The 11,216-nt window shown below is 35.7% G+C and overlaps 1 protein-coding gene across 6 annotated transcripts in view; it reads right to left on the bottom strand.

The window, feature by feature from the left end:
* Nucleotides 1–800: 800 nt before the first annotated feature.
* The window catches only part of trio (trio Rho guanine nucleotide exchange factor), a 56,896-nt gene continuing 46,480 nt past the window's right edge, over nucleotides 801–11,216 (bottom strand). For 3 of the 6 annotated variants that reach the window (XM_086829785.1, XM_020945775.2, XM_020945773.2), the window contains 7 exons: nucleotides 4,510–4,575; nucleotides 4,331–4,429; nucleotides 4,151–4,266; nucleotides 3,968–4,084; nucleotides 3,708–3,897; nucleotides 3,263–3,643; nucleotides 801–3,198 (listed from right to left, as the gene is read on the bottom strand). In XM_086829785.1, the coding sequence (XP_086685911.1) occupies nucleotides 2,989–3,198; nucleotides 3,263–3,643; nucleotides 3,708–3,897; nucleotides 3,968–4,084; nucleotides 4,151–4,266; nucleotides 4,331–4,429; nucleotides 4,510–4,575 (1,179 nt within the window). In that variant the 3' untranslated portion in view covers nucleotides 801–2,988. Of the gene's footprint in view, nucleotides 3,199–3,262; nucleotides 3,644–3,707; nucleotides 3,898–3,967; nucleotides 4,085–4,150; nucleotides 4,267–4,330; nucleotides 4,430–4,509; nucleotides 4,576–6,079; nucleotides 6,396–11,216 lie in introns of those variants that run through there. The other 3 variants (XR_015270948.1, XR_015270947.1, XM_020945777.2) reach the window with 3 other exon arrangements.

Raw genomic sequence — 11,216 nt, 5'->3', positions numbered from 1 at the left:
CGACGATCAGTTCCCGCAATACAAAGAAACCGCCAAATTTAAATTCAAATTTAAATCGGTCAGTTGCCGCCAAATAAATTTGTTTTTGTATGTTGTTGTTGTAAAAAAAAATTGTTGTTGTTGTTGTATGTTGTTGTCAAATAATGTTTGTTGTTGTTGTAGGCTATAGCGAGACTTCGATTGGCCCGATTTCAGTACAAAATCGCCCGTTTTAGGATCTCAGGTACCAGGCGAACAGAAAGCAGCAGCAAGCTACTGAATTTTTGAGCCAAGGGCTACCAGATCGACCGCATGCGCAGACGATCCGGCAACGCTTGGCGCGAGATTTGAATCTTAGCGTTGCCAGATAGGTACTGTTCCATCGATCCGGCAACCCTTGACCCTAAATTTGGCGCCAGAGCTGCCGGATCGATCGCATATGCCGTCGATCTGGTAGCCCTTGGCTCAAAAATTCAGTCGCTTGCTGCTGCTTTCTGTTCGCCTGGTACCTGAGATCCTAAAACGGACGATTTTGTACTGAAATCGGGCAAACTGAAGGCTCGGTATAGTCTACAACAACAACAACAATTATTTGACAACAAATTACAACAACAACAACAACAATATTTGTTGTACAACAACAATAATTTACAAAAACAATATTTTTAGTGCAATTTCTACATGGACTTACCTTGACTTTCTACATGCTTATAGCGACATCTACCTTCAATTGAGACAAATTGTACATGTAAACAACAAACATCAGGGCGGGAAAATATTCCTAGGCATACCAAAAGCTGTCTGATTTAAAACTAGCGCGCTTCCTTTGAGTATGTTTAGTTTATTCAGCTACTTTTCGCTTTATTATTTATTCACTTTGAAAATTGTTAAATTCAGATTACATGCTTTGTTTTGGTTACATACAATTTGCATATTGATTTCTGGATATATTCATATTTTTTTCTTGCAGCCCGTGCCCGGCCGAATGTTGATCTTGAAGCGCCCATATTTCCGACTGCAAAGGAGAGGGAAAAGTTGGACCTGCGGCTAATGGCTAATGGCTATTAGCTGTTTGCTTACTTGGCTAAAACACAGATTAACACGTTTGTTTGTTGTTTACTTCATGTCACATTATGTGGTATATGTAAGTATATATTTATATTTAGTTAGATTAGATTAATTAAGATAAACTAAAACACACATTTCAATTACACCACAATTATCTAGAATTTCGACGGGGATTCAAGTACAACAATTAATTAATCGGTAAGTGCCGTATATATGTATATGTAAATGTAATCAAAAAGAATATAGATTCAGATTCAGATTCAGATTCAGTATGTTACATGTTGTTCTGGTGAGTTAAGTAGCTCTATTTTAGTGCAAAAATGTAGAAAATGTTGTTGCTTGTGGTTTAGTTATCTTCTCACTGTGCGCTTGCTTGTCCTCCGATCCGATCCGATCCGTTCCGATCCTTTAACATTTAATTACGAATTATGCTTGTTTGCCGGAGGTTCGTTTCACAAATTTGTTTGTAAAAAAATACATTTCATGCTCGCTTCCTACACATTTAGCTATGCTAAATCATTATTGTTAATCATCTTCGCCTTGATATATATTCAAATTGCATTCATGTTCCAGACTGTAAGTGTTTTAAGAGTGGGTGCTGCTTTCAAAGATAGAGACTGTGATTGAGACAAGATCGATTCAAGAGTATATTCTGTGTGTGTGTGTGTGTGTGTGTGTGAACAACCTTAGTTAGCTTAGTAACTTCCGTCTCGTGCTTTTTACATTTTAATTCTTGTTTAATCATCAAATCCTGGTCCGCTGGCGGTTGTCAGTTAATTTACTTTGCTTAAGGGAAACACGCATTAATATCTGACTGACTGACTGACTTATCATCGTATGCTACACTGTACATTATCCTTACTGACTCCTTTGTCCTGCTTACCAACTAACAATAACGCACAGACGACACCAAGGGGAGAAATATGCTTGGCTTAAGTGTTATCTTAGGGTTCCATTTCTTACAAGCTATTTCTGAGAAGTACAACTGAAAATATATAGGACAAAAATTATATAAGAAACATAATGGAATTACAACTGAGCAAGCGCTTTTTTTTTTATTTTTTTGGGCTTTAAATTTAAAATTAAGAGGATAGACTTATCGTGTTTCTGGTTTTTGATTACGTTTAAAGCTTACATAGTTTACTTTTATAAACATAAAGTACAAAGACGTTGATTTGCATTGCATTCATAAACTAAAGTTACGCTTAAATTATTTCACGAAGTTGCACGAATCTCGGCTTAAATTATGATTAACATTTAGCAGTTTAACTAAAACTAGTTACCGAACTAAGGCTAGAATAGTTGTATACCCTTACTCTGCGTTTACGAAACGAAAAAAATAATGTGAATTGCTTGTTTGATTCTGAGTAAGTTTGCGGCTGCCGTTTTGTCCGTGAATTAATCAAATAATCAATGAAAGTAAAAGTAACAGCAAAAGAGTATCTAAATTAAGTTAAAAATGCACACAATTTACTTGGTATTTCTTGAGCATATAATACTTGGCGTTTCATATACACACAAAACCGGAAACGGAAATGAAACCGAACAGAAAACGAAAACAAAAACTAATACAAAACGGAAACGGCCCAAACTAGGTACTTAAATGTAGGCTCAACGCAGGATTATGTCGAAATAAATAAATTACAATTACAAGTAACATACAAATTAGGATTGAGTATGTGTGTGTGTGTGTGTGTATGTGTATGTGTTTTGTGGGTGTGTAGTATTTGTGTTGTGAGGCGCAAAACAGAAGAGTAAACAGACGCACAGACGGAAAACGAGTGCGAGGCAAATGCTCAACAATTTTGCCCCAAAAACACATTACAATATCATATATTTTCTCATACTTTCGTTTGTTTGTTGTTCTTGCTTGATTTGCTTTTCTCTTTTTGCTTTTTGCATTTGGAATTTTGGAATTCTTCCCTAATAGCGCGACGGCATTCACTTGTTTTTGGTAGACAGGGGATTGGAGAGCATAAAGATGAGGTCGTTCTGCTGTTGCAGGATCTTATTCAGCATATCCCGCCAGCCTGCATAGCTCTCCTGCGTCGCCGCCTGACAGATCATGGTGACCTCCGGTATCTTATTGGGGTCCGTTGACTTGATCTGAAAGCGGCAATCGCCCAATTCCTTCATTTGCATGTGATTGAGCTGGGAAAACATTCAGATTCAGATAGTAATTATGGAAATGAGTAAAAATTATAAAGTTACAGACCTGTATGTGCGATCTGTATTTGAATGTGGGGCTGGAGTACTGATTCTTTGCCTTCTCAATATCCGCAAAGATAATGATCTGCTGAAAGAGAAACACTTGCAGCTCACGCTGCTTCTGTCCCGCATCCACCACACAGTTCATGGGTCCCTGCATCAGCAGGCTGCCCTGGGCGGTGATCTCTCCATCAAAGTCTTGAAGACTGCGCAGCACCACCATCATATCGTTGACCGTCTTAACCACCACCTTCATCTGCTGGTAGGCCTCCTGCAGCATGGGTACCTCCTTATAAAGACCGGCACCTTCGGTGGCCTTGATGATCTCCTTGATGAGCAACTCGTATTTGGTAATACGCTGCACGGGCTTGATGATTAGGTTGCTCAGCTGGAATTAGTAGTAGGATTTAATGAGTACTTTAAGCTATTAAATTATGCAATTTTCCACTTACATCCAGCCGGTGACCCAGCTTCTGGCGTATGCAATCGAAATACTGATAATGGGCGCTGACTATATATTCGGACAGTGGTTTATTACTGCAATAGGTGTAGTACAGGGCGAATTTGGTGGCTGAGCGCTTGATCAGCGGTCCCAGATCCGCTGGTGACTTTTGGCAGTTGCGCAGGGCCCTCAGGAAGAAGCTTTAAATAAAAGAAAACCAATTTAAGTAAGCTTTCTATATGCATATATAAAATGTTTACTAATACTTACTCCCTGTGCCACTCGTAAATGTCTTTAATGTTGTTGAAAACCAACTTCATTTTGCCGCCCTTTAAATCCTCGGGCATGGGAATATCACTGTTCGTGTTGTTGATCTCTGACATGTAACTGGAGAAGGGAATAAACCATATAAGGCTTTAGTTTCTTAACAAAACCTAGTCAAAGTGATCTTACCCATTGACAATCTCATGCAGATCCTGTACATACGACTCCTCCGTGGACACCAGCTCCGCAAAGACACACTGCCGCTTCTTCAGAGCCGCCGCTTTGTCTGGGACAGCACTGTGACTCTGTATTGTGATTAATAGACAATAGTTAGGACTTGAAACCATAAATCTTGAACCCTGAACTCACCTCTTCATGGTTGTTATCGTGAGAGCGTCCATGGCCATTGGTGCTGGCATTCTCCGCTCCTCCACTGCCATCCACGCGACTGTTGGACTCGTGTTGTTCCTGGGGATGAAGAGATTCAGAAAGGATAAAAGGGTTAGTTGCCTCTCTAACTCTCGTTGGCTAGGACCAAGTGCACTCACCGTTGTCGTCTTGACAATTTCCTCAATTTCCGATAGTGGATTGCCGTCCATTTTGCCGGTGCTGGCCTGCAAGGACACAAAAGAGAAGGGGAAAGGAAACTCAATGATGGTCGGGTCAAATACATAATGAGAAAGTTGCATCCTCTGGGCAGCACCGATTATTGCATTATCCTCTCGTGCAGGCGACTAATTGAAAAAGTTCACCTCCCTTTGGAAAATGGATAGCCATCGCTCTCCGTCACTTGATTCAATATCTCTCATGTTCAAGCCTAACAATCTATATATTCCCAACTAATGAAAATGGCCAGAAAATTGAATAAACGATGAATTCAATCAGTTTGAGAATACAAATACGAGTTGAGTGTGTGAATTGCTTTTATCATTTTGTGGCAATTTTCGAAATAAATATGTACATATATTCTAGACAGACCGACGGACGGTTGGTTAGTTGGTTGCATGTTCAACGCGAATATTGAATCACTCGATTATTTTCGTTTCCCACTCGCAGGGCCAACGCCGCAATTAATTTCAGTTATTTTCGCTATTTTCGTTGCCGTTGCATAAATAACAAACTTAACCAAATACAAATACAGCCACAAAAAACCACATTCACACGCATACGCGAGTTTCTTGTTGGTTTTACTAAATTTATAACATAAATTTGCTTTAGTTAATGGTGAAAAGTTTGCCCCAAAAGCAGTAGATAACATTGTATAACTAGCAGTGATTCGAACAGTGGTTTACTTTTGGCAAAAGTTTCCATTACTTCCATTACTATAGGAAGTTACACTTGGAAAAGGGTATTGAAGGTTTTATAGGAAAGATATATAGTTTGGATTTTATTAAAAGAAGGAATTATTCGGGTATTTAGATAGTTTTCAGCTGGGAAAAGTTAATTTTCAAACCATTATGTTTAATTTATAACAAGTTCTTGCAAGTTCTAATCAAATAGGTTCAGTAAATTTTATAAAAGTTTGAAAAATCTTTGATTTTCAATATTTATTGAACTCAAAATAATACTATGAGCTTGAACTATACTTGTTCCAAGTACCTTTTTCTAGAAATTAGAAATTATTATTGTTTTCGAGTATTAAAAACTAAGAAGAAATCGTTTTCAAGTTCATAATTCATAAAAATTTGAAATTACGATAAATATAATCAATAAAATTCATAAAATGTTGCAAATTATTGTAATACATTTTTCATTAAAGCAAATAATATAGCATTAGCTGAACTTTTTCAAACTAAAACCTTTCGGTGGTTTTTAAATCACTAACCATTTAAAACACTTATTTAAAAACTATTTAAAATGCAAATATTTCCAGAAAATTCGTAGCTGGTTAATTTCCACCTTGTTAGATTCACTTCGATTTCTGAGAGCGCAATTTATATACAAATATAAATATATATATTTTTCCTTATTTCTTTTTCTGCGCGATAAGATTAAGAACGGTCAGCTGTTTGGGCTTGGTGAAATTTGAAATTTGTCATCGAAAGAAAAAAGGTTGATAATAACAATAAGGGATTGTTGCACACGCTATTTATTACAACACCGAGCAATGCGACTTACAAATAAACGGAAAAAGCAGCTCATGGCACGTGTTGCTTAAAATTCCCAGCGCACAGTGGATAAATTTTCTACTTTTTTTTATTTTGTTTATTTTGTTTATTTTCCCTTTATCCTTTTATGGGAAACTGTCTTTCAAAAACGAATTAAATGCGGCCTTTATAAGGACTTTGCGACGGCGACGCATTTTGGCAATGCGGCAGCCCGAGAAACCGAGAAAACTGAGAAAATTGAGAATTTCAAGAGGCGAAAAGCGAAAACTCGACTGAGCGCCAAGCGTTGAGCAAAGCGACTGACTGACGAGCCTAATAGTTTTTGCGCCTGTTGCCCCAGCATGTTTTACATATGTAGGCAGAGGCAGCACCCTTCTTGCCCCACATCCACCCGCCTCACCCACAAAAACAACAACAAAATCCCACCCACTTGGGGGGGGGAGAGTGATTCCACCCTCGCTACCCCCTCCCTCTCCTTGCGACATCGCAAAAGAAACTCTCAATCAACGCTTCGCACAACAATTTCGTCGCAGTCACTTGAGGAAAAGCGTTGAAATAATTGTATGGCACACACATATACGTATATATAGAATATATAATATCGAATGAGCGAAAGCTAAACAGAGAGAGATATGGGAATGATATAGGCAAAGACCTGGAGAGTTCTCAGACCGTGAGGGAGCTTCTTCTCTCTTTTCGTATTCCCCGTGTGTAGTGTGTTGTTTTTGCTATAAATTCTTAAATACATAAATTAATTCGCATTCGCATTTCGCGGTAGCGCAAAATGTTCACAAGGAAGCTAGTAGGTGTGCTGATCGACAAGGAAATACCTACGGATATATTATTTTGCAATTAAATGTGAAACATAAATTTAAATGAGAATTTATGGGATAAAGACTGAGGTGCTTTGGGTTACTAATAAATTTGGTAATATATTCCAAATTTTAAGGAATATTTAAGATAAGAATTAAATGAACAAGCTTGTTTCCTGCTGTATTTACTAACTATAAAAAAGTTGTCAAATATGTACAAGGTTAATAGTTTCGGATATTCATAATATAACATTCCTAATAAATATCTATATAAGTCTACAGATTTAAAGTCCCTAGAAACCCGCATTATTTGAGGTTTTCTTGTAATCATATAATAACCAAAAAGCAAATGATTGCCAAAAGTCATATATATTCCAATTTGTAATTTAAACTTTGGTTTCTAGAAAAATTGTGCAATAAAAATATAGATAAATATCTACTAAAAAAATTTTATAAATATGGTATTATAATTTTATTCAGAAGCTTTATAACTCTGGAAAGAGTCATTTCCCTCCCTATAATCCATATATATTCTTGATCAGTATCAACAGGCGAATCTTTCTAGGCATGCAGAAAAGGAAAAAAAATTTGGCCATTTTTTCAAATTTTACAAGGGTTAAATTTTATAATGATTAAAATTGTAAAAAAAAAAATCGAAAAAATAGAAAAAAAATAGAATAGAAAACTCTATATACCGATTTATTAGTATATTAAAAACTTGCATAAAACTGCTTACCGAATTAAAATTAATGATTTTTTGACTTAGTTATGGATTTTTTAAGTTTTGATTTATCCACAAAAATTAATTAGATAAATAACGATTTAAGCTACCTTTTAGGAACATATTTTTATTTATTTTAAAGTGTACTTTAATGGCTAGAAACATTATTCTTTATTCCTAATGTGCCGATTTAATAACCTAACAAAAATCTACCACCGAAAAGGTTTTTAATTTAAAATTAATGTTTTTTGGACTTTGTTGTGTTTAAATTTCATTTCAATGCAATGTTTTTACATCAAACTGAAAGGGTATCTAAACTTCGACTTCTTTTTACTTTCCTTCCTTTACCTTAACCCTAAGCAAATGTTGAACAAGATTATATTCAAATGTAGCTAATGTTGATTTAACATATTAGCTGATATAGCACCAACAATTTTTCATAAAACAAGAAGAGAGTCACCTAAGGTTTCCTAACAACTGACCTACTTTAAAGTGCGAACTAATTGCTGGGAATTCCCCATACTCTACATTTATATTCCTTACAAAGGAAGTCTGATATCAGCGGACAATGAGTTTTACATTCGAATTTCATCAACAAAAAACAGCAACTAAGAGGAAAGGAAATAAAAACAACAATTCAAGGAAAGAACAATAAAAAGCCAAAGAAAAAAATATATAATAAAACATCTAAAAGGAACAACAGTACCGTCCACGTACCCACGCAATGACGTACACACATCTAAGTGGTGTGACATTTAATTAGCTTCTTCGAATACAAGAAGGGGGAATTCAGGAGGGGACTTGCACTGACTGATGTCACACAAACATACGCATAGTAAATGGATCATACATATATATACTATATAGTATATAGAACACTCACAAAAAGGGCGCGAAATTCGACAAGAAGAACTATTAAAAATTAATGACAATGCAAATAGGCGGACTAAACAAAGGTGGCTCAAGGAATAAGGCCAAGACCCCGATGCCAACTGTGCCAAAAAGATAGATATACAGTAACAGTAACCTAACTGGGTTAAGAACTTTGCACCACCGTCGGGCAAACAGTCAAAAAAAAGGAATATATATATATATAGAGTATAGAATTTGTAAACAGGAAAGAATACAATTAAATGTTGACGCATCAAGGCAAAACAACTTGCACACAAGGCAGCCCAAAACAAAATTTACATGGCTAGCGAATTTGGCTAATAAGCCATCATCACCATCGTCATCATCAACAGACGTCGTCGTTGGAATAGAGAATATATAGAGAACTTTGCTTGGGAGCAGACCAGACGAGACGACATTCAATTTATTGACGGACAAAGTGGCCATAGCGATGGCGACACTCTGGCGACGGACACTACAACGCACAACGCCCGGAATATGGCTGAGAGACAAACTGAATTAGGGAGCTCTCCAAACAGCGTCGAACCGAAACGAATCATTAATCAAATTGAAGGGGGCAGCCAGTCAGTCCGCCAGCCAGGGAAACTTTAAAACCACTAAAAAGAAGAGAGATGATCCATAAAAACAGAGGGAGCGCAGCACTTGCACTCAAAATATGCAGCAATTGGGGCTTGAGAAAAATTTTAAGAGGTCTTAAAATTATATTTCTGAGGAGGTTTTCAGGAAATAAAAATATTATAGTATTAGAACTGGGTTTAGAAAATAATTTATGGTAAGAGAGAATTACTTTAAATTATATTTGTGAGCAGTTGTTTAGGAAATAAAAATATAATATTATTAGAAACGGGTATAACAAATAATTTAACAAAAGTGAAAGCACTTGCACTCAAAATATGCAGCAATTGGGGCTTGAGAAAAATTTTAAGAGGTCTTAAAGTTATATTTCTGAGGAGGTTTTTAGGAAATAAAAATATTATAGTATTAGAACTGGGTTTAAAAAATAATTTAACGAAAGAGAGAGTATTTATACTCCAAATGTGCAGCAATTGGGGATTGAGTTAAGAGTGAAGAGCACTTTAAAATATTTTCCTCAGCAGTTTTTAAGGAAATAAAAATATTATAGTATTAGAACTGGGTTTAAAAAATAATTTAACGAAAGAGAGAGTATTTACACTCAAAATATGCAGCACTGGGGAAGTGAATTAAGAGTGAAGAGCACTTTAAAGTGTTATCCTAAGCAGTTTTTCAGGAAATAAGACATTTTGGTATTAAAACTGGGTTTAAAAAATAATTTACGGTAAGCGAGAAATATGAACTTTAAATATCTAGCAATTTGGAAATAAGTTAAGTGTGAAGAGCAATTTAAAGCACTTTTTCAGAAAATAAAAATTATATAGTATTTAAACTGGGTTTTTAATTTAAGGCATTTAAAGTTGAAAAGTTATTATTGTTTTTAGGTTTGTTATTGTACAAAGTGCACAGCAGCCTGATTATGCCTTGAATTTCTATAATCAACAGAAAAAGAAGGTACAAATTAAAAAGGGAAAAAGCTGTTTGTCACCAGAGCACTTTATTCAAATTAGAATAAGAAGAGAAGCTAACTAAGACAAGTCGATATTGTATACTCTTGCATTTTGTTACCATTTGAGCGAATTCGAAATAATCGTAACTAAGCCAAAAAGTGATTAATTTTAAATCGGAAAACAGGCCTGTGTTAGTTTTTAAAGGGATACAAAATCTGCATACTCAATTAAAAATCGATTTTTTTTTTCAATTTTTCAAAATTTTAACGATGAAACCCCTTTATAAAAATGTAAAAAAAATTTTCAAATTTTATTTTCTGCCTGAGATGGCTAGATCAATTCAGCTTTTGATGCTGATCAAGAATATATATGATTTATAGGGTCGGAAATGATTTCTTCACTGATTTACAAGCTTCTGATTAAAATTAAAATACCCTGAAAGGGTATAAAAATAGAGAAAAGGATGGAAAGCAAAATGAAACTAAAAGTGCCTTTGTTCTAGGCAATGAGTCCCTTCTCATTCTCTTGAATAAATATTACCTTTTGTGGCAAGTACTTTTGATTGGCACGAAAACAACTATAACTATATGGCTTTAATAAAACGAAAAACAAAAGAATTTACCCATTTGAATGTTTAGAAAAGTGCAAATTACTCAGCTTGTGTTTTAAAAGCCACAGCTATTCTAAAAATTCTTATTTTAAGAGGAAATGTGTTGAATTTTAATTCAATTCTAATGCATCAGACTCATCTCATTTAGCAAATTTGTTTCTTTAGCTCAATGACTTAATCCCACTGGTTAGGACTATCTATCAACTTTAATGGGCCAAAAATTCAAGCTCGATTTTCTTTGCTTAATTTATTGCCTTACACACTCACTGCATCGAATTCTGCATAATTTAAGGTCAAAACATTCACAGAGCAACATGAATCAGCGCCCAGCCCGACTCATTCGCCCCGTGTATCCTTTTCCCTGTAATTTGCTCTCAAAAAGTACCAATCGAGTGGAAGTCCCGCCTCCTGCCCACGCACAATCACAATCATCCGACAAAGTCTACGGCTAATTTGACTGTTGAAATTTATGCGTCGTATCTGTGAGTGCGAGTATCTCAGTATCTCAGTATCTCAGTATCTTTGTATCTCTCTGCGGTTCTGTACTGTTCTGTCTATTCACTTGCCTC

This window comes from Drosophila serrata, unplaced genomic scaffold (genome assembly GCF_035046125.1).
Source record: "Drosophila serrata isolate PLE 108 unplaced genomic scaffold, ASM3504612v1 contig_217, whole genome shotgun sequence".
NCBI lineage: Eukaryota > Metazoa > Arthropoda > Insecta > Diptera > Drosophilidae > Drosophila > Drosophila serrata.
Note: the sequence above shows the minus strand (reverse complement) of the source record. Positions and strands in the feature narration are given on the sequence as shown.